This window comes from Ictidomys tridecemlineatus, chromosome 15, assembly GCF_052094955.1.
Source record: "Ictidomys tridecemlineatus isolate mIctTri1 chromosome 15, mIctTri1.hap1, whole genome shotgun sequence".
Lineage (NCBI taxonomy): Eukaryota > Metazoa > Chordata > Mammalia > Rodentia > Sciuridae > Ictidomys > Ictidomys tridecemlineatus.
This window is the reverse complement of record NC_135491.1, coordinates 50,446,063-50,471,883: the sequence shown is the minus strand read 5'-3', so window position 1 is coordinate 50,471,883 and position 25,821 is coordinate 50,446,063. Positions and strand designations below refer to the sequence as shown.

The window sequence follows — 25,821 nt, the reverse complement described above, 5'->3', positions numbered from 1 at the left end:
TTAAATTTCCATCTTTTGTCTTATAGGACGTATGCAATTGGCCTATTTTTTTTATAGGTGGCGCTGTAGAGAAGAGCAGAGGCCAGCCTGCCCCGAAGGAGCAGGAGATTCTCCAGTAGGGGGCGTCACCCGCGGGGGAATAGTTCTTGGCGAGCCGTACGCAACGTCAAAGGCGGAGAGAACTTTCACCCCGCCCCTTCCATCTGGCGGCGCCCTGTGATTGGAAGGAAGAACTATCTCTTGGCCACGCCGTTAAGGAGGGGTGGGGGGAAGAGGGCCTCGACCGAAGGTGACGCTGAGTCGGCTGAGGTGCGGGGAGTTAGGCTGTGCAGCACTTCGGGCGCTCTCCCCTCATCTTTATGCGGTGTATGGCGGCGGGATGGAGCGCGAGGGGAGCGGCGGCAGCGGGGGCTCGGCCGGACTCCTGCAGCAGATCCTCAGCCTGAAGCTCGTGCCGCGGGTGGGCAACGGGACCCTGTGCCCCAACTCCACTTCTCTCTGCTCTTTCCCAGGTACGGCCCCGCCCCGCCCCGCGCCTGCGCACTGTGCGTCCGGCCGGTGGGCTGCGACTACTCTCCCAGAGCTGGGTTCAGGCTCCCGGATCCACGTCTCCGGCCACGTCCCCGCAGCTCCCCGGGGCCCCGCTACCCGGTGGCAGCGCGGTGGCCGAAGTTGGAGGGAGCGGCCGCAGGTGGACCCGGAGGCAGGAGGGGCCGGTCTTGGGTTTTGCAGTTTTGAACGCGCCTGCTTCAGAGTCGCGCCCGGCTCGTTGGCGGCGCGGAATGGCGCCTGGCCGCCTGTCGCGGGGACCCTGGCTGGATCGCGTCGGCCTGGCCGAGCAGCGGTCAGAACCCACCCCTCCTTTGTCTGTAGCCTGTAGCTCAGCCCCTCTGCTCCAGGAGCCCGGCTGCTGATCGCTGGCACCCGGTCCAGACCCACCCCTTTTCCAGCTGGTCTTCCTGGAGTCACTTTCTGAGACCTGTTGCCGGTTCTCCCACCACGCCTTGTGCGTCTTTGACCCAGAGTCTTTTTGACTCCTCTTACCCCCATCTGACCTTCTGCTCGGCCTGGTGGGGTTTTCCAAGTTGTAATACAAAATAGAATGGTCAGTGCTTAGAGATGAGGAATTACCTCCTTTAGGAAGATTAATAAAGACTTCGAGAGGCGGGCATAGTTACTTGTATTGGACCTTCAAAGGCCAGAAGACAGACGAGTGGCGATTGAAGGGGGAGTTGGGGCTTCTCTGGCGGTTGACTGACCCAGTAAACAAAGAACTGGGCCTGAGACAGTGCAGAGGGAAGGCGGACGGACTGCAGTCTTAAACAAGGCACCTGTGATTTGTCATCCACTGGGCAGCCACTGGCAGGCACCATTCAGTGGACACCTGGGACTTGCTGTGTATCACATGTCTAGCGCTGTTCTCTCACAGGTTGGTGAAGTAGCAGACAAGATGATGGTAATCTGTGTTGGGGGGTGAATGAAGATGGTTTGTAATCATGCCTAAAATGCGAATCTGGCAGCTCAAGTGGTTTCAAAAAGTATTAAGAGCACAGCTGACACCGGAAAAAAAAATACACAACATTCTGGAGACCCTGTCCAAAACCTGAAACATTTATGCACTACCATGACTAGGTTAGTCTGGTTTTCTTTCCTTATTCTTTCCCCTTCCCCCAACTTTACTTGGGAAATTTCAAACCTCCTGAAAAATTGAAAGAATAGTATAGCAGTTACTCATATGCTAGGATTCAGTGATACAGTCATGCACCATTTAACAACTGGGGCTTGTTAAGCAGTTCTTTTTTTTTAATATTTATTTTTTAGTTGTAGTTGGACACAATATCTTTATTTATTTTTATGTGGTGTTGGGGATCAAACCCAGGGCCTCCCCCATGCTAGGCAAGCGCTCTACTGCTGAGCCACAACCCCAGCCAAGCAGTTCTTTTTTAAAATTTAATTTTTTCCACATTTTTATTGGTGCATTATAGTTGTACATAATGGTGGGATTTGTTACATATTTGTACATGCACACAATATGACAATATAATTTGTCCATTCCCTAGTTTTTCTCTTTTCATTAAGCATTTTTGTTTTGTGAATATTAGTGTACTTCACAACTCTGAATGGTATAGTCTACTACATACTTAAGCTATGTTATAATTTTATGAGACCACCATCATATATTTGATCCATCACTAATTAAAACATGGGGGTGCATGACTTTTAGATTTTTTCTATAAATATATATGCATACTCATGTTTTAACTTCCTCCAGAGCCCTTTCAAAAGAAGTTGCAGAATTCATGGCACTTAATGTCTGATACATTAGAATGTAGCTGCTAACACAAGGGATTTTCTTTCATAGCTACAAAATTTATATCACTCCTAAGATATTTAACAGTGATCAAATAGGCCTTATTTAAATCTCCCCTCAATTGATCAAATGGTCCCCCCTTCTTTTTGGGTGGATCTGAACAAGGTTCACCCATTGCATTTAGACTGTCTTGAACAGTCTAAGCTAATTGTGTAGAATGTCTAACATTCTAGGTTTGTTGATTTTTCTTTCTTTCTTTCTTTTTTTTTTTTTTTTGGTACTGGGGATTGAACTCAGGGGTACTCGACCACTAAGCCACATCCCCAGCCCTATTTTGTATTTTCTTTAGAGATAGGGTCTCACCGAATTGCTTAGCCCCTCAGTTTTGCTGAGTTAGGCTTTGAACTCATGATCCTCCTGCCTCAATTTACAGAGCTGCTGGGATTACAGCATGCACCACTGCGCCCAGCTCTTTGATTTTTCTTCATGAATTGATTAAACATTTTTTATCAGAATGTTCCAATAGATGTGATATTTTGCACTTGTTAGAGTATCATTTCAGGTGATAATGTAAGTGTGTACCTTTATTGATAATGATAACTTTGACCATTTGGTGAAGATGGTGTTTGTCAAATCGCTCCACCTAAGGATACCTTAATCCTTTCATAATTAAATGTCATATGTGGGTGATACTTTGGAATGTCCTATCTAGTCTGTCTGGCTTTTAGTTCCCTTTAAGAAAAGATTGAGTTAAGGGATCTGGGATGATAGTTACATCATAGTAAAGAATCTGTAGCAATGAAAATTGTTTTGCTCTCAGAAATGGTTCTGAAAATATTAAACTGCAACATGTTCTTGAGTTTACCATTGCTGCCATGGACATGTAACTTGAAGGAATTGATAACCAGGAGTCATTCTTACATTTGGCTGAGTACATGTATGAGGTGTAGCCCTTTGACTTCAAGTTAGGTGATCAGAATGTGGTGGTAAGCACATACCCTCCTGGCTGTGTCTCACCCTTAGCTGTTATGCTTGGTGTAATGGGTGCATGGAAAATAGCAGTCCCTAGTCCCTTATGTGTGTGTAAGGGGCTATGGACTGCTATTTTACATCAGGTGAGCAGGATGGCCTTGATAGTGACATTGGAGCAGAGATCTGAAGGAATCGAGGAAAACAGGAAAGTGTAGGCAAGAGGGCTCCAGATTTAGAGGCTCCTTTCAGCTGGCCCTGTGTTCCTTTTTCAGACCTTATGTTTCAGGTCAAACAAGTAGGTGAACTCAGTCAGTTTTTCTAAACCTGGGCTTCTGAGTAAACTAGGAGACATTCAGGGTCCCTGAGTGGAATATGGGGTAAGGAAGAAAGGAGGAGATGAGATCAGATCCTGGAAGGCAGTCTTGCAGTACTTGAGGAGGAAGGAGGGATGATCTGACTTGCTTTTTTTTTTTTTTTTTTTTAATGTATTATCCAGTGGGTTTTAGTATATTTCAGAATTGTATGACTATCACCACAGTTTGAAAATATGTTCATCACCCCTACAAGAAACCTTGACTCCAATAACAATGACTGACTGGCTTTGTGTAGAGAAAAGATGGAAGGCCAGATCAGGGTCAAGAGACCCCTGGGGTGAGGAAGGCCAGTGGTAAGTGGGCAGGCTGGCAGCAGTGTCAGGAGAGAGGTGACAGACCTCAGTTGGTAGTGAGAGTCCCAAAGGCAAGTTGTTAGAGAGGAGGGAATGGAACAGGCATACTCCTTGTAGGTAGGTGGGATTTGTAAAGAGAGGGGTCTCCCAGGGCTGGGGTTGTGGCTCAGTGGTAGACCACTTGCCTGGCACATGTGAGGTACTGGGTATGCTCCTCAGCACCACATAAAAATAAATAAATAAAGGTATTGTGTCCATCTACAACTAAAAAATATTTTTGAAAAAGGAAGAAATATTAAAAAAAGAAAGAAGAGTTATATTAAAAAAAGAAAGAAGAGTCTCCCAGTGGACAGTGGAGAGGTGCAGGTTGCTGGGTGATGAGCCTCAAGGCAATCTGACTCCAGGAGTTGGGGGATCCGATAGGACTGTCATCCCCAGGACTGTTGTGGTGTGCTTAGAACTCTGACTTTAAGCCGGGTGTGGTGGCGTAGGTCTATAATCTTTATTTGGTACTGAGTATTAAACCCAGGGACACTATACCACTGAGCTATCCCTAGTCCTTTTTATTTTATTTTCTAATTTTTTTGGTAACAGGGATTGATTGAACCCATGGGCACTTAACCATTGAGCCACATTCCCAGACCTTTTTTATTTTTTCTTTGCGACAGGGTCTTACTAAATTGTTTAGGTCCTCTCTAAGTTTCTGAAGCTGGCCTTGAACTTGGAATTCTCCTGTCTCTGCCTTCTGTGTTGAAAGGATTACAGTGTGCCACCACACCTGGCAGGTTTGGCTCTCTTGCACTCTCTCCATGTCTTTTCCCCTCATTTTGACACTTCTGCAGTGTTACATGCATGGATGCGCTCACCAAGTGTAGCTCCTCCCCCCCCCCTCTCTTTTTTGTACTAGGGATGGAACCCAGCGGTATTGTACCACTGAGCTATAGCCCCAGCCCTTTTTTACAATTTTAAGGCAGGGTCTAAGTTGCTGAGACTCGCCTCAAATTTGCCTTCCTGCTCTTCCCAGGTTGCTAGAATTAAAGGGGTGTGCCACCATGCTTGACTCTTAAGATGTAGCCTCCCAGTCTTAAACTTCTCAGCTTCCAGAACTGTGAGCCAAAACATTTCTGTTAGAGCAGCACAGAATAGACTAACATAGTTGCCAAGGTAAACAGAACTGAAGATAATGTGCTTGATTTGAAGCAGTGAACAAGGAAATACTGTAAGATATGTAGAAAAATATTTTTGACAGTCTATTGAGCCAGGGAGATAAAAGTGCTACATGGCAATCAATAAATAGCTATTAAATAGATGGAAAATTAAGGTGCAGTAGATTAAAGGGAAATCACTTAGGTTTTAAAAAAGCATTTTATAGATCCAGCTTTGCTTTTGCTGTTAAGAGTCCTGTAAAAATCCCATCCATCAGAAAAGTGCTTTTGTAAACTGTACTACTCATCTAATAAAACATTTTTTTTCTAGTTGAAGTGACTTAAGTGGTACTATATAAAATATGTAGGCACTGAAGTAGCCGGTGGATGTGGCTTAGGGCTGTAGGGGAGCAGTATGCTTCCCCCTTCTGAAACTTGGGGAAGCGCCGACCTGCTGTAAACTGTTCACAAATTGGCTATTAAGCTCTCAGAGGAGTTGAGGTGTGGGTCTGGTAGGTCTGCTTGGCAGGTGCCATGCTCCAGGGGAGGTGGGAATGGTGTTTTAGCTCCTGGTGGTGTTAACAAAACAAATACAATAAATTGCTTAAACAATAGACATTTCTTTTCTTTTTTTTTTTAAAGAGAGAGAGAATTTTAATATTTATTTTTTAGTTTTCGGTGGACACAACATCTTTATTTTTTTTATTTTATTTTTTTTTAATATTTATTTATTTGTTTTTCGGTGGACACAACATCTTTATTTGTATGTGGTGCTGAGGATCGAACCCAGGTTGCATGCATGCCAGGCGAGCACGCTACCGCTTGAGCCACATCTCCAGCCCCTGACATTTATTTTCTTAGTTCTGGAGGCTGGAAGTCTGAGATCATGATGCCACCATTGTCATGTTCTGGTGAGGACTGATTTCCTGCTTGCAGGTGGCTGCCTTGTTGCTGTATCTCCACATGGCAGGAGAGAGAGAGAGAGAGAGAGAGAGAGAGAGAGAGAGAGAGAGAGAGAGAGAGAGATGGGGGAGAGGGAGGGAGGGAGGGAGAGAAAGAGAGACTAGGATCATCTCTCTTCTTGGAGATTGGGATCTCTTCTTATAAGGCCACAATCCTATCAGATATGTATTTATTTAGTACTGGTGATTAAACTCTGGGACACAGAGCTACTATTTTTATTTCTATATAATATGTACTTAAAATTTTTAAGCTTGGGGTATGAGTATTTATAGTCCATATTGCATGATTTAAATGTGTTTTTAATAGAATTTGCAAATAACTAAAATAGGCCAGTTATTTATTTAAAAAAATTTTTTTGTAATTGTAGATGGACAGCATGCCTTTATTTGTTTATTTTTATGTGGTGCTGAGGATTGAACCCAGTGCCTCACACTTGCAAGGTAAGCCCTCTGCCACTGAGCTACAGCCCCAGCCCCAAGGCCAATTATTTTGAGAGGGTCACGCTAAGTTGTTGAGGCTGACCTCAAACTTAGAATCTTCCTGCTTCAGCCTCCCAAGTCACTGGGATTATAGGTGTGTGCCATTGGGCCACCCAGCAAGCTACTAGTTTTTAATCAGGACAATTTTGCCTCCTTGTAGACATTTGTCAATGTCTAAATATATTTTCAGTGTCACTTCTGTGGGGGGAGTGCTGCTTCTTGTCAGAGATGCTGTTCCATGTTCCTACAAAGCACAGCACAGCACCTCCCACCCCAACAAAGTTATCCAGTGGACATGGCAGTGGTACCTGGTGGAAAAACCCTGCTGGGTTAAGCTGAGCACTGATCTCTACCTTTGCCTGCTACTTCCCTGCCCCAGCCTAACGGTGAATATTGAGTTTTAGCTAATGTGCTACCTTCATTCTCTCTTTTGGATAGCTCATGAGGATAGCTAGTCTATTTTCTAAGGGACCTGATGTAGGGTTTTTTTTTTTTTTTGGTACTGTGGCTTGAACCCAGGAGTGCTTAACCACTGAGCCACATTCTCAGCTCTTTTTAAATATTTTATTTAGAGACAGGGTCTTGCTTAGTTATTTAGGGCCTCACTAAGTTGCTGAAGCTGGTTTTGAAATCATGATTCTCCTGCCTTAGCCTCCTGAGCCACTGGGATTACAGGCATGTACCACCATGACTAGTTGATACAGTTTTTTTTAAACGTGGTCGGTGATCAAATATTTTAATGTTGGCTTGGGGTGTAGCTCATAACTCAGTGGTAGAGTGTGTGCTTATCATGCTGGGTTCAATCCCCAGCACCAAAAAGGGGTGGGAGAGAGTGCTCATTTTCAGTCATCTTAAGAGTGGGTAGAGTCTCTTCTTAGGAACTAGCTCTTCTAACCTGCCTTATCTCTTACCTGCCATTTTCTTCAAGACAAACATTTTCTGGTGTTTATTTTACAGCTTAAAAAGCTTTGATATCCTGTAGGGTGCAGTGGTGCATGCCTGTAATCCCAGTGGCTTGGGAGACTGAGACAGGATGATTGTAAGTTTAAAGCCAGCCTCAGCAACTTAGTGAGACCTGTCACAGTACCAAAATAATAATAATAATAATAATAATAATAAAAAGGGCTGGGGATATGGCTCAGTGATTAAGCACTCTTGGGTTCAATCCCCGGTACAAAGAAAGAAAGAAAGAGCTTTGATATCCTAATAGCAGGTGATGGCTTGATATTTACTGCATTCTCTTTAAGAGACTGTTGCATGAATATACTGGAATAGCTTTTCCATTTTAGAAGACTAGATAATCAAAGACAGGAAAGGGCAACAGGCATCTGCTGCATGTTAGTCTATTCAGTTTGGTACTCAGTCTTGTGCTTCACATAGTTGGAAAATTATTTGGATTTTTTTTACAGATCTAGATGCTTATTGTTTCAGTTTGAGGCTGTAGGTAACTTATGGGGGTTGGTCAATATTTTCTGTAAAGAGCTAGAAAATAAATACTTTAGGCTTTGTAGGCCATGTGATCTCTGTTCCTGTGTCAGATATGTTAGTTTTTTTGTCACTATGACCAAAATATCTTACAACTTAAGAGGAGGAAAAGTTTATTTTGGCTAAGGGGTTCTAGAGGTTTAGTTTGTGGTTGGCTGAGTCCTTTGCTCTGGGACCAAGGTGAGGCAGAAGTACATCATGGCTGAAGGGCCTGTCAGAGAAACACTGCTCAGCTCAGGGCAGGTCAGGAAGGGAGAGCGGTCGCTGCAAGGAAGATAGACCCTTCCAGGTGCTCCCCAGTAACCCACCTCCTCCAGCCACACCCCACCTGGCTATGGTTAACACCCAGACAGACCATTCAAACTAGAATGGACTGATTCAGGTACAGTCCTCACAATCTTATCAGTCCACCTCTAAACATTCCTATGTTAACATTAACACTGGAGCTTTTTCGGGGAATCTCATATCCAAACCATAACATCAGCTTTGCCCTTGAAGCTGGAAACTGTCATAGACAATACTTAAGTGAACAGACGTAGGTTTAAAGAAGTTTTTATGTTTATAATCTTCTAGTGGATTCAGATAAGTCCTTAAGCACAAAAAACAGGTGGTGGCCTGGGAGTGGTCATTTGCTGAACCTGCTGAAACCATCAGTATTTGGACATAGGACTGATGAACCAACCTATAGTGCAGCTAAATGATTTTGAAAATGAAGTTAACTGGGAAGGTGAGTGATTTGCAGCTTGCCTTTCTCTTTTCTCGCAGAGATGTGGTATGGTGTGTTCCTGTGGGCATTGGTGTCCTCCCTCTTCTTTCATGTCCCCGCTGGATTACTGGCCCTCTTCACCCTCAGACATCACAAATATGGTAGGTTCATGTCTGTAAGCATCCTGTTGATGGGCATCGTGGGACCAATTACTGCTGGAATCTTGACAAGTATGTCAGACATTAAAATACCAGTCAAAAACGTTTAATGTGATAAGTCAGTTAATTTCAGGACTTGTTTTAGAAACATCTGAGTAGGATAAATAATAAAATGTGTTTTTTAATCTTAGGTCCTATTCCTTAATGTATTGTTTTTTCTTACTCCCAAACCCCCTTTGTTTGGCTAATCTTTGACTTCCTGAGAAGTACCTGATTTGTGTTCTGTTTATTTCCTTTCCCCCTGCCCCTTAGAACTTTCTCAAAAATAACTGGAGAAACATGGATGTTATTTTTAAAATAATTGTATTTTTAAACCTGCTTTTTGTTTTTGTTTTGCTCTTTGGCTTTTGGCTCATGTCATAGGACACAATTACAATGGTGAGAATAATAAGTTTAAATTATTTTTAAGCTCACAATAGCATATAAACATGTTTTATATAAAACGCAAACTATAAGGAAGCAAAATAAAAAATTATGATATATATTAATAATAACCACCACAGTTTGCATTTTTTTTCTTAGGTATACATGTAAACATAAATACATTCATAGAACACAGACACTTAATAGTCCCATAAATTTGTCACTTTAGTTTTTTCACTGTGAATTTAAGCCTTGAGCTTTAAGCAGAAATTTCCTTGGTCTCTTTGACTTAAGGGTTTTTGTTTTGTTTTTTGTTTTGAGACAGTGTGACCCAATTTCTGTTGATGGCATCACCTCCTGCAGTTGCAGAGACCTCTGCTCCAGTTTCTACACTTGATTACTGGCCCCAGGCACCAGCTTCAGTTTTCTCATCAGTAAAATAGGGATAATACTGCCAGGCATGGTGGTGCACACCTGTAATCCCAGCAACTGGTGAGGCTAAGGCAGGAGGATCACATGTTCAAAGCCAGCCTTGGCAACTTATTGAGACCCTGGCATGGTACCAAAAACAATAATAAAAATGGCTGGGATGTGGCTTAATTGTTAAGCACCTCTGGGTTTATTCCCTGGTACCAAATATATATATATATATCCGTTTTACAGCCTGGGTGATGACTGAACGAGATAGTGCACACAATGAAGCACCTAAACTGATGCCTACTCTTCAGTGATTATGTATAAATGCTGTGTTTATTTCTATCTTTAGGCATTAGGGTGGAGTTTATTCCCTCCCCATTTGCTGTTTTCTCTGGTGGGCTTTTTCCTTTCTGCCCTCCATCATCTAAATCCCACTTTAGGGCTGGGCATGGTGGCGCATGCCTGTAATCCCAGCAACTCAGGAAGCTGAGGTAGGGGAATCACGAGTTCAAAGGCAGCCTCAGAATTTAGCAAGACCCTATATCTAAATAAAAAATAAAAAAGAGTGGGAATGTGTGGCTCAGTGGTTCAATCCCTGGTTTAAAAAAATAAAAATAAATACATACCACTTTAGGACCCATTTCAAGTAGTTTAAGCTTACGTCACAAAGAGTCCCAGTGAGATGTGCTTTCAGACATTAGTGACAATGCCAGTGTATGTAGGCATTTTAGAGTGTCGAATGTTCAAGAAAACCAACTTTGGCTAATTACTCTTCTTTATTCTTGTTCATATATATGTGTGTGTGTGTATCTGGGTAGATACAGGTGGTTTTTTTGTTTTGTTTTTTCATTTTTTTTTTAAAGATAAAATTTACCCTTTTAGCCATTTCAAAGTGCAGCTCAGTGGTTTTAGGACATTTACAAAGTCCTACAGATGTCCCTTTGATCTAATTTCAGGATATTTTCATCACCCCCAAAGAAAGCCAGTTCTTTTTTTTTTTTTTAAATAGTTTCCCCCCCTTTTTTTTTATTGGTTGTTCACAACATTACAAAGCTCTTGACATATCATATTTCATACATTATGAACTCCCAATTTTACCCCAAATGCAGATTGCAGAATCACGTCGGTTGTTTTTTGTTTTGTGTTCTCAATTTCTAGGCAGTTACAGTGACTAGCATAGGAAAGTTAATAGCATGAGGCTAAAACAGAACCCTTAAGTATCTCTGTTTTTATGTACCCTTTGAATTAAGAACTTGTGGCTTAGACTAAGTCCTCCTTTCTTCCTTTACCATCCCATTACTCTCTCCTCTTCCCCTTCTTGAAGGGAACCCTGAATATAACAAGGTAGAGCAGGCATGTCCTGTGGCCTGAACATTTCTTACTTAGTCTCACTTAGAAGATTATCATTTATTTCGTACCTCTTCAATGCTGGGCATGGGGCTAATTGGCACAGGAATAAAGAGATGTTTTTGAGTTCACAGTCAAGGTCATGAAGGAATTGCTCTTTTTTTTTTTTTTTTAAGAGAGAGTGAGAGGAGAGGAGAGAGAGAGAGAATTTCCAACATTTTTTATTTTTTAGTTCTCGGCGGACACAACATCTTTGTTGGTATGTGGTGCTGGGGATCAAACCCGGGCCGCACGCATGCCAGGTGAGCGCGCTACCGCTTGAGCCACATCCCCAGCCCAAGGAATTGCTCTTTGTGATCTTATTACTTCCAGATTATTCTACTCAGTAAATCTAGGAGACTCTGAGTTTTATGGAGTCTATATCTAAAATCACAGGTCAGTGATTTGCAAACCATATAAAGAATACTTAACTAGAATAATCTTGGGGGACTGAGGCAGAAGAATTGCAAGTTTGAGGCCAGCCTAGGCAACATAGAGAGACCTTGCCTTGAAATAAACAAACCACAACAAAACCTTAGGTGATCAGCAGAAAGAATAGGGGAAACAAGACATTTCTATAGTATTTAAATTTTAAAGTAAAAAAATCTGGAACATTCTACTTAGAGTAGAATTTTAAGTGTTAAGTTTCACAATTTTGTTGACCTCATTTTTTTTCTTCAATATACTTGAATTTTTGAACCAGGTGCAGCAATTGCTGGAGTTTACCGAGCAGCAGGGAAGGAGATGATACCATTTGAAGCCTTGACCTTGGGCACTGGACAGACATTCTGTGTGGTGGTGGTCTCCTTTTTACGGATTTTAGCTACTCTATAGCATACACCCTTATGCTGTGATGTCCAACCTAAGTTTTCTAGAATCCTCAGAGAATACATGATGGAGTGTAGTGTGTTTTATTTCTTCAAGTGGAAGCAACTTGGTTCAACAGGAATGTGAAGAACATATCAGATATTTCTTCAGTTTGAAGCTGTAGCCATTGAAGACCTTTTTGGACTCCTATCATTCTCAACCAAGACAAAACCAGTTTCTTGGCCTCTTTTTTGTAGATTAAGTTTTACACACATACCTTACCAGGCCAACTGTGCCTTTGGGTTGGCCTCCCTTACACTGGAATATCCCTTACTATATTTGGTGAGAAAATCCATATTTCATGAATGTTGCATATTTCAGAGAAACTGGGCAATATTGGTGTATTTAACATGAGCAGAATAAGCTGCATTAAAAACTTAGTTGATCTAATCTTGATTAATATTTGGGAAACTCTTCTTTCACTGTATCTTCATGACAGTAAAGCCAACTAGGTTTTGGTTGAGTATAGCTTTGAGAGCAAATTTGGTGAAATGTAACAGGAAATAAGTTGAAGTATAACTCAAGTAGTGACTTTGGTTCCACCGTTAAAAGTAGATAACTGATGAGAATGTGATGTTTTATGTATAACTATCTTGATCTCTGATTTTTTAATATTTTAAGAGATATGCGTTTGTTTTTTTTACAATTGATTAAAAGAAGCTAGCTAATTGACTTTTTCTTTTTTCTTTTTCTTTTTCTTTTTTTTTTTTTTTAAAGAGGGTTTGTTATGTTCTGGCCCCAAACTCCTGTGCTCAAGCGATCCTCCTTCCTGGGCCTCCTGAGAAACTGGGACTACAGTAATGCACCATTACACCTGGCTAGCACTTTAAAAAAAAAAAAAAGAAAGAAAGAAAGAAAGGATTTCTATACTTTTTCCTATTGCTTTTTGTTTTAAATTGTGGGTGGGCATAATACTTTTTATGCAGTGCTGAGGATGGAACACAGTGCCTCACGCATGCTAGGCAAGTGCTCTACCACTGAGCTACAACCCCAGCCCTCTTATTGCTTTTAATTTGGCTTATTTTATTTAGTTTAATTAGAAATCTACATACCCTCTGAAGCAGCTAAGTTGAAAATTTTAAGCAAGATTGTTTAGAATATTCTTTGGACACTGAGGCACAAATAAGATACTTAAAACATTCTGCTATAGATTTTCTTAGTGACTGGGGTGGATTAATCACTTGAGACAATTTTAGAAGTACAGCTGAAAATAGCATTGGTGGTTATTGGTTCCTTAGTCTTGATGTGTTTACCTGGTGGTGGCTCTTCAGCCACTTGTGCAGTATTTTTGAGTGTCTACTCCCATTAAGTGCCTGAAGTTTTATTTTCAGATCTATCCCCATTCTGCCTTTTACACTTCTATTCAAGAAAATTATACCCTTAAAGAGAATTAAAAATCAAGTTTTTTAAACTCAATTTTAGCTATTTTAATTTTTATCCTACTGCTTTTCTTTTTTATTAAAAGGCCTGAAAACTTTGACCTTAAAAAGGAAAAACACTACAAAAATTAAGTAATTTGATCCTTACCACCTAAACTGTTTGTGTAGAATACAATCAATGTTGTTACCTGTTTTCAAAATAACTTCTGATAGTTAACCCTGACTTTCTTTACTTCCACATTTTTCTTGGTGCATTATAGTTGTACATAATATTGGGATTTGTTGTTACATATTCCTATGTGTGCACACAATATAACAATATAATTTGGCTAGTATCACTGCCCCCTCTACCTCTCCTTAATTCTGACATTTTTAAAGGAGAACTTTCATTATGAGATTAAGGCTGACAACCCACGAGGTCATATGCACATGAATCTATTCTATTTAAAACAAAATGCACTCTGGCTTCTGATTAGAAGAAGCTAGGAGGACATTTGCCGGTGGAATTCATAGAGAAAAATTATAAAGGAATTACAAAATTCACTGGACATTTTCTTTTAACAAATTAGACTGCTTGTTAAAACTAATTGAATGCAGCTAAATTTCCTTTCAAAATCCCCAACAAGAAACTCAAATCTAAGCTGGGCATGGTGGTGTACTCCTGTAATCCCAGTGACTCAGGAGGCTAAGGCAAGAGGATCACAAGTCTGGGTCCTGTCCAGAGAACTTAATGAGACCCCGTCTCAAATAAGTGAAAAGGCTGGGGTGGTAGCTCAGTGGTAGAGCACTCTTGGGTTCAGTCCTCAGTACTACAAAAAAATAAGCTCAAATCTTTCTTCCAACAAATATTTAAAGATTACAGTTTTCAGCTGAAAAAACTGTGATTTTAGAAAATATCCCTCAGTTTAAAAAATATGGGTATTATATCCCTTCTTTTGGGAAATGGTTTTAGAACATCTCTATTGAAAAAATGCTTTTTTCTTGCCTAAAACATTCTTTTGGCTATGTCACAAACATGTGGGCCAGTAGTTGGATCCTTCCCCCTGAAATCTAATTTTTCAACGTATTGATCCATGATTAAAATGTTAGTTTCCTTTTTTCCTTTTTTAGAGCCAAGACAAAAATTTAGGCATTTTGAAATTTAGGCATCTGTTTCTTATTTGATTATCTATTCTTTAAAAACTTCAAATATAAGTTGTATCTTTAAATTGCTAAATGTTTCCTCCACCCCAGTATGTGAAGCATTTTCCTGTGAATAAATGTATAGATCGTGCTGTGTAGCTTGAAATGTTTTCAGGGAAAAACTATTTGAATGCTAAACAAAGAATGTATTCCACTTTGGTTTTCTCTTTTCCTTCCTTTTTCTTTCTCTTTTCCTTGTCTCAAATACAGATTTATTTACAGGTGGTTGCTCAGATGGAAGAATATTGGCATTTATGTTGAACATTTTACCTTATATAGTTTTTTGAGAACTTTTGCCAACAACTGACTTTCTTAGAAATAGATGTAACCACCATTCCCCTAGCTGTGCTTCCACTGTCCCCACCAACGGTTTTTTAATGTGGGGAGGTAGCCCCCAGCCATTAAAGCTGATTTCCTGATTCTTTAATAGGATTTTGGGGGAAAGGCATTTTGTGAACTTAAGTTCATAAACAAAAGCTTAATGAATATTATGAGAAAGATTTTTCTCTGTGCTATTAGCTTTTTTTTTTTTTTGCAGCAGGATACTAATTTTTATGAAACGTTTAAACTAGTGAGAAACAGTTCATGCAAATAATGAACTTTAAATCCTTCCTTATGTCTTTTTAAGTTTTTACATGGTATGTTGTCTTTTGATTCCAATGTCCTTTCTGACTGCTCTGGTTTGTATAAAGTTCTTACTACACTGCAGCACACGCCTCCTGTCCCTGAGGAACCATTTCCTGGAATGTGAAGCCTTGGTGCCATCAGTGATCAACACGCAGAAAGTTTTTGTGAACTTGCATTTCTTTTTGTGCATTCTATAAGGCTGGTTGTGACCAAATCAGCATAACATTTTGTATTAGGTTATTTCACTAACTGCGACAGTCAAAAGGATCAAATCTTTGTACAATAGAAAATTATTTAAATTTTATTTTTCTACTGACATTTCTAATTCAAGTGTAAACGTTTATCAATAAAGAATTACTTTAAATCCTGTGAGTTGGAACTGCATTTCTTATTTAGTGGCTAATGAGTTTAATCTTTTGTAATAAAATTGTGTGACTTTAGTTTTTGGTATTTTTAGTAACAATATTTAACATATATGTTGAACTTTATTTTATGTTCAACTTTTTACTAATTTATAGGAAAATTCTTGTTCAAAGATGTGATTACATTGTATTTACACATGCCTTTGATACATTAATTCCATATTGTGAGCCATGTATCACCACCAATATTTGTGTGATTCTGTGCTGAGATGGATGAATATTGATGTAATGTGTGAAAAGCTAATAATTTCAATACTAAATCTACCTGAAGAAAAACTCCAAATTAGGCTAATTTAATGACCTTGGTGACATAATAAATCAGATTTCTGTTCTGCCATTTTCAGCAAGTTGGATTATTCCAATTTGGGTAGTTTACCTCATGGTCATAAAATGACTGCTACAGTTGCTGACATTGTAGATGTACATTGTCTGGCAGGGGACTGCCTATTCTAATTTTTTTTTTAATTTAGGTTTAACAGGCAATAGAGTACAAAAACCTTAAATGTGTAACCTGATAACTTTTTACATATATATACTTACGTGACTGCCACTCAGTTCAAGAAACAGGATGATTCTAGTAGCCAGCTAGAGTGCAGAGCAAAGGATATGCACATAGTTCCACCGGAAGCCCCTGAGATTATGGGTATTCAGGACTCAGCAGGGGAGGAATTTTCAGTTTCCAAAAAGAACTACAATGAGAAACCAGGGCATTGGTAGGTGCCTGTAATCCCAGTGATCCGGGCAACTGAAAAAGGGGTTTTGAGTAACATATTAGTGAGATCCAAGCCAAAAACAAAACTCAGTTGTCACTGCATACCCTGCAGTCAAAAACACAAGGTGTTGGCAAGGGTGTGGGGAAATTGGGATCTCATGAATATCAAGTGGTGCCACTGTTTTGAAAAACAATTTGGCAATTCCTCAAAAGGTAAAGCTTCATGACTGAACACTTCTAGGTGAGCTTTGAAAATGTCAGGTTCTAAGAGCCAGGTGTAGTGGCGCCTGCCTATAATCCCAGCAGGTCGGGAGGCTGAGGCAGGAGGATTGCAGGTTCAATGCCAGCCTCAGCAATTTAGCGAGGCTGTAAGCAACCTGCTGAGAGACCCTATCTCAAAATTTAAAAAAAAAATAAAAAAGGGCTAGGGATGTGGCTCAAAATAAAAGAAGCCAGTCACACATTATATGAGTCCGTTTACATGGAATGTTCAGATGTGGTGATCAGGTAAAACAGGAATGATTAATGAGTGCAGGGTTTCTTTTTGGGGTGATAAAAATATTCTAAAATTGATTTGATACATGGATTGGGCTGTTTTTTTTTTTAAGTTTGCTAGTTATAGAGCCTTCTGTAATGTCTCTACTCACATGCCTAATCTATTCCCTGATTTAGATAACTCAAGGATTGGATGACATAGATCCAGTCCAGTCCAGAGTATCAGTGAGAAGCAACTTTAAGTTGAGAAAAACCTCTCTCAATTTTTAGAAAGTATGGAACAAATAGCATGGCAGTCATCAATGTCTCACCTGCATTTGCTTCTGATTACTGTATCCCAAAATTGGAGTATAATTAAAATGTTTCATCTGAAAAAAGAATAAAGATTATATGTTTGTATTATAATATGGGTCAACTTGAAAGAAAGATCCATGTGGATGTCTGCATCATAGAATATAGCGGATTCTAGTTATTGACAGTAGTTAACATTTATACTGTTGTCTCCAGTAACTTCTCCTCCAGGGTTTTAGACTGCTATAAGCTGCTGGTCACAACACCTTTGTCAAATGACCAGCATGTAACCTTGTTTTATGTGTGTTTCTATCCAAAGACACCTTACTTAATACATATACTTTTGCCTGTAATTCTACACAGTATTTCTTTACAACATGACATCTCAATTACAGCATTTTGGTACAATGTACTTTTCTGTACTGAAATTGTACTACTTTTTCATAGTCATACACATACAGTACATATAGTACAGAAAACAGTCTGACACACTGTACAGTCCTCACAGTAAACCCAATACTGTGAACACATACTGTACACTACAGTAATATAATAACGTCCTGAAAAAATTAAAAGATTAAGCATTTAAAGTTTTAAAAAACATTAAAAGCTTACTGTTAATGGAGCTGCGGGATGTGGAAGGGCAGTGGATGGTGTGTAAAGCTCAACCTTGGCTTGCTCCATGAAAACCAAGGGAGAGTTGGGTGGAATTTATTCTGCAGAAGAGGAAGAGAGTGGCATTTTGACATCTGGCAGTTCTACCTTAGGAGTTGGGCTATCGCCACTTGTTGACAGGGTGGGCAGGTGTCCCTCCCATTGGCTTTGTCTGATTGGCTCTCTGCCTCATTTCTTTAAGTATCTCAGTGTATGGGGCAAATGCAGTGGAGGCAAGGCGCTTGAATATGAGGCTGCAATCAAGCATAGGGTCACACTCCTTCATGTCATTAAAAATTTTTTCCAAGGCAGAATTCCATTCCGCTATTTTGGCTGCTGTCAGAGGGAGAATTCTTGGAGTCTTGGGCTGACTACTGTTGCCATCCTCATCCCTACTGACTCTGGTGCCTTGTTTCGCCATCTCATCCAGGTCTTCATTGGTGGGTTCTACTGTTTTCTCTGCCAAAAGTTCCTCCACATCATCTTCCTTCATGTCCTCAAAGCCTTCTCCGCTTATTTGCTGTGCAATGTGCATTATGTTTCTGACACTGTTCTTTATATTTTCTGTAATACCTTCAAAGCCTTCCAAATTTTTCACACAGTCAGGCCAAACATTTTTCCAACAGTTATTGATAGAAGCTGGCTTGATGCTGTCCCAGGCTGTGCCAACATAATTAATAACGATGCATATAGTGACTGACTTCCAATAGTCCATCATGGTGGTTTCCTTATTGGCCTTGAGAGACTCCCAAGCCTTTGTGTAAAGCTCTTTAGTATAATGTGCTTTGAAAGCTTTTATTATACCCTGATTAAGGGATTGGATGAAAGATGTAGTGTTTGTAGGCATAAAAAGAACTTTTACATTGGGGTGTGCGTTTTCAACTTCTTCACGGCAGTGGACTGGAGCATTATCCAAAATTAATAAAACCTTGAAAGCAAGGTTTCTGCCCTGGAGATAGTGTTCAACTTCTGGAATGAAGCAATTGTGGAACCAATCAGACATCATCCATGCTTTTTTAGTTCCACCTCCAATGGACTGGCATAGGGTTCACGTTTTCCCCTTTAAGTACTCGTGGATTTTGGGCTCTGTACACCATTAAGGGTTTGCACTTAAAGTCACCCTTGGCATTGGTGCACAATAGCAAGGTTGCATGGTCTTGGAATGACTTAAAGCCAGAGGCTCTAGAGGCCATTTGCGTTACATAGGTTCGTTTGCCAACATCCTTGTAAAACAAGTCGGTCTCATCGACATTGAAAACCTGCTCTTCCACATAACCTTTCTCCTGTATAACACTTAGCCAGTATTTCTTAAATTCTTCCGCAGCTTCCAGGTCTGCAGAACTCGCCTCTCCTGCGAGGGTAACATTTTTCACCCCGTAGCGCCGCTTGACCCGGGCGAGCCAGCCGGCGCTGGCCGAGAAGGGCTTCACAGTTCTCTGACCCTGGGTAACGTGACAGTAGATTTCTTTGGCTTTCAGTCTCACAACAATGCTGTCCATTATGCTCTTTTTTTTTTTTTTTTTGGTCGGTCGTCATCTCATGAATCCACAAATTAAGCCGCTTTTGCATCTTTTCCATGGCTTAATCACGCACTAGAGAGGTCAATCTAGCGCTTTCTGGAGCGGCCTCACGTACAGACCGGCGAATTTCCTTCTCCTTTTTCTTGATACACCAGATGGTTGATTCATTAACCTTAAACTCACGGCCAACGGCACTGTAACTCACGCCTGAACCGAGCTGGTCTAACACCCGTATTTTCTCCGTAAGCACATCACAGCCTTCTTGCGCTTGGGAACACCCGACAGCACTTCGGCACTGTGCTTTGGGGCTATTTTAAACCGCAAAGACCAATAAAAAGCACAAAAATGCAGTTAAAAGTGGCAGTGGATAGATCTGCGAAAACGACTCTTGTTTACAGCAGGGAGAGTTGAACCAAGAAGTTGAAGCCTCTGCCTGGTTCAATCACAGCTGGAAACTTAAATCCCTGCAGACTCCAAATGTTCCCCCTGCGCATGCCCGGGAGTAACCCCAGAAAGCGCGCATTATTGATTTGGGGCTTACCAGAAAAAAACCTTAACGAGTAAGTGAATTTGAAAATACAAATCCCAGATAATGAGCGTCAACCGTACTTTTTGTAGATACGTAATTTTCTTTAAGCACATTTATTCCATCTAGGAGGGGAGGCAGCACCAAAGACTACAAGTTCCAGCATACACCACGTCCGGGCGGGCCCATAGCTCCGCAAAGTCCGGCGTGCCCGCCCAGAGGCATCAACCGGAAGTGTCGTTTTCGATCACGTGGCACTGCCTGCGCATGTGCAGACGCTGCTGGGGCCGCCCAAGGTGCTGCTGCCGCCGTCGCCTCCGTAGCAGTAGTAGCAGCAGCTCTATGATCACTCCCTAGAGCTTTTCCGGTGGAGGCTGCTGCTGCAGTCCTGTGGGTTGCCTGGCCCCAAGCGGCAGCGACATGGAGGAATTTGACTCCGAAGACTTCTCCACTTCGGAGGAGGACGAGGACTACGTGCCGTCGGGTGAGCGTTGCGACCTGAGACGAGAGACGGATTGCCCCGCCCCGCGCCTCACGTGAGGCACGCCTGGCCCCGCGGGCGTCGTGCGGTGCCCGCGGTGGCCCGGTGGCACGCGGTCTCGGGCATCCCGGTCCTCTTGACCCTTGTCCGCGGGCCAGGCTGGACCAAAGCGTGCGCGTGGGTGAGTTTGGTGCTGCCGCTCCGCATGGGCCGACTTCGGCTGCCGCCCCCTCTCGTAGCCAGCGCGGGAAACGGCACGTGAACACTGGCCCTGGCGCTGGGGACGCGGTCGGTGCCCCCAGAACGACGCGCGGCTTCCGAAGGCCTCTGGACCGAGCTTGTTTTCATCTTGAGGGATTTGCTAGCTCCCTCTTTGTCCATCTGTCCACCTTTACCTTCACAAGAGATGTAGTTAGAAAGTTAACTGGAGGATGCATTTTGCTACTTTGCAGGGCCTACTCGTTGCTGTCGTCGAAGAACTTTTTTTTTTTTTTTTTTTGGATGAGCGTCTCATACTAAATGGGGTCAAGATAAAGCTAACCGTGCAAACTTACCCGCGCCCCATCCTGCACCTTCCCCAAGCTTATTCTTCTGGTTTCCATTTTAATTAAAAGTTATGCATGCACATACTTAAAACATAGACAAGCATTTTAACAGGCTTTTTTTTTTGAAAGCTAGCAGTTCCCATCATTCTCATCCCTGTTCAGTCCTAGTTGGGGGAAACTGCTTTGCACTTTTTCAATTTGGAATTTTCCATCTTTTCCATGGCTTCATCAAGCTCTATAGACGTCAGTCTAGCGCCTTGGTTGTCTTTTGACATAACTCACCCATGGTGGGTCTTTTTTTTTTTTTTAACACCGCCCCCCCAATCTTGTTCCACTGACCTTCAACCCCAACACACACACACCCTCTTCCACCTTTAGACCCTCCGCACCTCAGCTTGCCGGTGTTTCTATGTCAGGTTTTGATTAGACAAGTAATACTCATTGTTTACGTTTTTCCTATGACCAAGTGACATCTTATTCACAGCTACACCATTTGGTGTACTGTGATTGTTTTCCATGCACAACTCTTTTCTAGAGTTGGTAATTACCTTTTTTTGTTAGTTTTTTTTTTTGTTTTTTTGTTTTTTTTTTTGCTTAGGTGTCTTTGTGTTTTTTACCACTAATTTCACTCTGAACTTTCAGGATTGTCTAAATCATTTCCCAAAATATTAAAGATTCTTTAGGTTTTCACTTTTCCTTTTTAAGTCCATATTTGTGGGGACAAGTGCATGAAGTGCTGCATATACATGGCATAAGTTAAGGCTTCTGAGTGGCAGGCCACTTAACCTATAGACACAGCCCTGGGCATGAGGCTGGGTTTTGCTGTCCCTGTGCTTGCTCCATAGCCCACTCCTTGATTGGTTGCTGCAAGGACAGTTAGTAGACATTGCATTGGTGGCTGCCTGTACTCTGCTTAGCTACTGCATGAGTATGTGCGTGTATATATATGTATATATTTATAGTAGCTGCCCAATAAAATCAGACCAGCTTCTACTGCGTGTGTGTGTGTATAGTAGCTGCCCAATAAAATCAGACCAGCTTTCTGCTTGGTCTCCAGAAGTCTTGATTAGCGACTACACAGCCACACTCTCATCTACCCTGTTCCATGGACCTCCTCGCTGGACGAGAGGGAGCCCACGCACATATTTGCCCCTGACTCTGGTTTGATTGCTCTCTTTGACTATGAAACCTAGAATGTCCATCATCACCACTCTGGATATTCTCTTTTATCTCTTTTCTGTATTCTCTAGTCTGTATAGTGTTGTCTATTTTTTTGTTTTTTGTTTGTTTGTTTTTTATCTTATCTTTTTTAATGTCCCACCAAAGTGAGACTAAATTCTCTAATAACTTCATGAGGAAGGATGCATGGCAGAAACATTTTTTTAAGATCTCAAATGTCTAAAAGTAACTATACTACTTGCTACTGTCAGGCTTGATTGATTCAAGGTTAGAAATAATTTTCCATCAGAATTTTAAAGGTGTTCCTTCATCTTCTAGATTCCAGTGTTGCTTTTAAAAAGTTTTTTTCTCTTTTCCCTTTTTAATTGGAGATCAAACCCATGGCCTTCAGCATATTATGCAAGCACTCTACCACTGAGTTACATCCAAAGTAGCTCCTTTTATTTCCTCTTTTGTGATGCTGGAGGGCAAGCCTGCTAGGCAGATATTCTACTGTTGAGCCACACTCAACAGTCTCCTAGCACCTTTTATTTTGAAACAGGGTCTTACTTTGTTGCCCAGGCCTGTCCCAAGCTTGTGATCATTCTGTGACAGCCTTTTAAGTAGTTGGGTTTACCTCACATGCCATTGTACTGGGCTTTTGTTCCCATTTTCTGATACATCATTATGATATAACCTTGGTATGAGTGTGTTTTCAGTCACTATACTGATCCTTTTAGGATCCCCTGGTGCTCCAGAAGATTTTTTGATGATTTCTGCTCTCCATTTTCTCTGTTTTATTTTTGTGGAATCCTCATTTTTTTATGTTAAGCCATAGACCTGAACTTCTCTAATTTTTATCCTCTTCTTTTTTCCTATCCCATTGACCTTTTTCTCACCTTCTCAGTGACCGGCTGCTTTGGGAGTTTTCCCTTCCCCTAAATTTTGTAGTAACCAGATTGCAATACATCAGTTATGGGAGCAGCTCTAGACTTGTTTTTGGCAGAATTTACTTGTATCTGCTCATTGACCAGTATATACAGTTTTAGTCAGGCAGAAGCTCTGGTTCTTCTTTAAGTGGTAATGTCTCATACCAACTTTGCCAAGGTAACCCGTGTAATATTTGTTGAGGTTAATCGTGTGATTATGCATACCACTAACATTACCCCGGCCTCCTGGGTGCTTCTGGTGCTTGCTTATCTGGCCATGGTCCTGGCTCACTTTGCCCTATAGGTTACAGGTTCCTCAATCTGGATGGCATGTCAGCTGCCAAGACAAAAAAGGTTCAATAACTTTCTCTTTGATTATTCTTTTTTAATAGCCTTATGTTCTTGTTTCATGAGTGTAGTATTTATCACTTAAAGGATATTAATAATACTGAAGTTATTTGTTTTAACTTATATACAGTAAAATTTACTCTTCAGGTCACTGTTCTGTGATTTTTGGCAAATGTGTAGAATTGTGTAATCGCTACCAAAATTCACAATTTTAGGTCTCTCAACCCCCCCTGAAAACTAAAAATCCCTGTGTTACTCTTAGGACAATACTCCTCAACCCTAGCCTCTGGCAACTAACTCCTGTCCTATTTTTAGTCTGTATAAGTGTGCCTTTTTCAGAAAGTAATATAAATGGAAGCATAACTGTTAATGGATGTGAGGTAAGCCCAAAGGCTCATGTGTGAGAGATGTAAGAAGGTTCAGAGGAGAAATGATTGGGTTATAGCCTTAACATAATCAGTAAATTGATCCCTGATGGGATTAACTGAATGGTGACTGGAAGCGGATGGGGTGTGGCTGGAGGAAGTGGTTCACTGGGGGCATGAATTGGCATATATGTTTGTATCTGGCAAGTGGACTTTTCCTCTGCTTTCTGATCACCATGTGAGCTGCTTCCCTCTGCCACACTCTTCCACAATGATGTTCTGCCTCACCTTGAGCCCCAAGTAATGGAGCTGGACTTCTGTGGACTAAGACCTCTGAAACCGTGAGCCCTCAAATAAACTTTTCCGACTTTAAAATTGTTCAGTCAGATGCTTTAGTCACAGCAGTGAAAAAGTTGACTAAAACAATAACAGGGTGTAGCTTTATGTGCATGACTTTTAGTTAGTGTGAAGTGTTTTTAGATTTACCAATGCTGTTGTGCATATCAGTGTTGTAGCCCATGTATGAATATGCCACGGTTATCCATTCCTCTGTTGAAGGACACCAGGTTTTTCCCAGTGTGGATGTTTAACAAAAAAGTTGTGTGTTTAATACACACACACACACACACACACACACACACACACACACGGCCTTTCATTTCTCTTGGAGTAAATGCCTAGGAATTGGATTGCTGGGTTTTATGGTAGGTATATGTTTAAAAGAAAATGCTAAACTTTTCCATGTCATTCTTGCAGTATATGAGAGTTCCAATTATTCTTCATCCTCTACAATACTTGGATTGTAAAGTTGTTTTTGTTTTAATTTTAGCTAATTTTCTCATTTAATTTACATTTCCCTAATGATGACTTTGACTGTTTTTTTGCGGGGGTTGGGGGGGCTGGGGGGAAGGGGAGTACCGGGAATTGATTCCAGGGGTTCTTAACCACTGAGCCACATCCCAGCCCTATTTTGTATTTTGTTTAGAGATAGGGTCTCACTGAGTTGCCTAATGCCTCACTTTTGCTGAGGCTGGCTTTGAATTTGAAATCCTTCTGCCTCAGCTTCCTGAACTGCTGGGATTACAGGCATGCACCACTGCCCCAGGCTGTTGACTGTCTTTTGATGTGCCTGCTTGCTGTTCTTATCTCTTATTTGGTCATGTGCCTGTTCAAATCTTTTTTATTTTTATTTTATTTTTTTTTTAGATATCTTTATTTTTTTTAAGAGAGAGTGAGAGACAGAGAATTTTTTTAATATTTATTTTTTAGTTTTTGGCAGGCACAACATCTTTGTATGTGGTGCTGACGATCGAACCCGGGTTGCACGCATGCCAGGCGAGCGCGCTACCGCTTGAGCCACATCCCCAGCCCCTCAAATCTTTTTTTAAAATTGTGGGTTTTTTACTGTTCGGTTTTGGAATTCTTTAGGTATTCTGGATATAGTTCTTTGTTCGTTATGTGTTTTATAATATTATGTCTCAGTCTGTGGCCTGTCTTTTTATTTACCTAATAGTGTTGTTTGCACAGTTTTTGTTTGTTTTGTTTGTTTGTTTAACTTTTGATGAGGCCCAATTTGTGTCTCTCTCTTTTTTGTGTGTGGGTGTGTACTGCAGATTTAACACAGGGGTGCTTTACCACTGAGCCAAATCCTAACTCCCCCCCCCCTTTTTTTTTCATTTTGAGGCAGGGTCTCATTAAGTTACTTAGGGCCTTGCTAGGTTGCTGAGGCTGGCCTCAAGCTTGCAATCCTCTTGCCTCAGTCTCCTGAGTCACTGAATTACATGTATGTTCCACCACTCCTGGCCCAATTTGTCAAATTTTTCTATGGATTATGCTTTTGCTATCATACCTCAGAACTCTGCCTATCCCAAGATCACAAAAATGTTCTATGCTTTTTTTCTGAAAGTTTCATATTTTACATTTTTTCATATTATCAGTCCTTTTCAGTCAATTTTTGCATAAGGTATGTTTTGTCAGTTGGGGTTGGTTTTGTATATGGATGTGTCTGATTATTCCAGCACTATTTGCTGAAAAGACTGTCCCTCCTCCATTGAATTGCCTTTATACCTTTGTTAAATATGATTTGGCCATGTTTTTATAGATTTATTTCTGGACCTGTATTCTGTTCTTTTGGGTAGGGAGTACCAGGGATTTAATTTAAGGGCACTCAACCACTGAGCTACATCCTCAGCCCTATTTTGTATTATT

At 41.1% G+C, this 25,821-nt stretch overlaps 2 protein-coding genes and 1 long non-coding RNA gene across 11 annotated transcripts in view; 2 read left to right on the top strand and 1 right to left on the bottom strand.

Moving 5' to 3' along the window:
• Positions 1-239: 239 nt before the first annotated feature.
• Positions 240-15,531, top strand: Tmem170a (transmembrane protein 170A). Of its 8 annotated transcripts, none has more exons than XM_078032685.1 (4): positions 240-512; positions 8,788-8,958; positions 11,306-11,375; positions 11,816-11,948. In XM_078032685.1, exons 1-4 carry the CDS (start codon positions 380-382, stop codon positions 11,868-11,870), a joined length of 429 nt encoding a protein of 142 aa, XP_077888811.1. In that variant the 5' UTR covers positions 240-379; the 3' UTR covers positions 11,871-11,948. The 8 variants fall into 8 exon arrangements, with proteins under 8 accessions (XP_077888811.1, XP_077888813.1, XP_005318493.1 ...); XM_078032687.1 differs by having other exon boundaries at positions 242-512; positions 8,788-8,889; XM_078032688.1 differs by lacking the exon at positions 11,306-11,375 and adding an exon at positions 6,426-6,498 and having other exon boundaries at positions 375-512; positions 8,788-8,889; positions 11,816-15,531.
• LOC110597468 (uncharacterized) lies at positions 11,279-20,074 on the bottom strand. Its single transcript, XR_005731481.2, has 2 exons — positions 17,703-20,074; positions 11,279-17,164 (listed from the first exon to the last, which is right to left on the bottom strand). It is a non-coding gene; the product is annotated as an uncharacterized LOC110597468 (long non-coding RNA).
• Positions 20,047-25,821, top strand: part of Cfdp1 (craniofacial development protein 1) — a 111,073-nt gene continuing 105,298 nt past the window's right edge. Inside the window, exon 1 of one of the 2 annotated variants that reach the window (XM_013366564.4) lies at positions 20,047-20,271. In XM_013366564.4, coding sequence (XP_013222018.1) covers positions 20,208-20,271 — 64 coding nt within the window. In that variant the 5' untranslated portion in view covers positions 20,047-20,207. The remainder of the gene's footprint in view (positions 20,272-25,821) is intronic. The other variant, XM_005318435.5, reaches the window with a different exon arrangement.

What these genes read in the sequence shown, in the direction of transcription:
- Tmem170a (XM_005318436.5), top strand. Translation starts at nt 380, where the DNA reads ATGGAGCGCGAGGGGAGCGGCGGCAGCGGGGGCTCGGCCGGACTCCTG. An exon ending in TTCTCTCTGCTCTTTCCCAG is followed by an intron (nt 513 to 8,787) that starts GTACGGCCCCGC and finishes CTTTTCTCGCAG; the next exon opens with AGATGTGGTATGGTGTGTTC. An exon ending in TACTGCTGGAATCTTGACAA is followed by an intron (nt 8,959 to 11,815) that starts GTATGTCAGACA and finishes TTTTTGAACCAG; the next exon opens with GTGCAGCAATTGCTGGAGTT.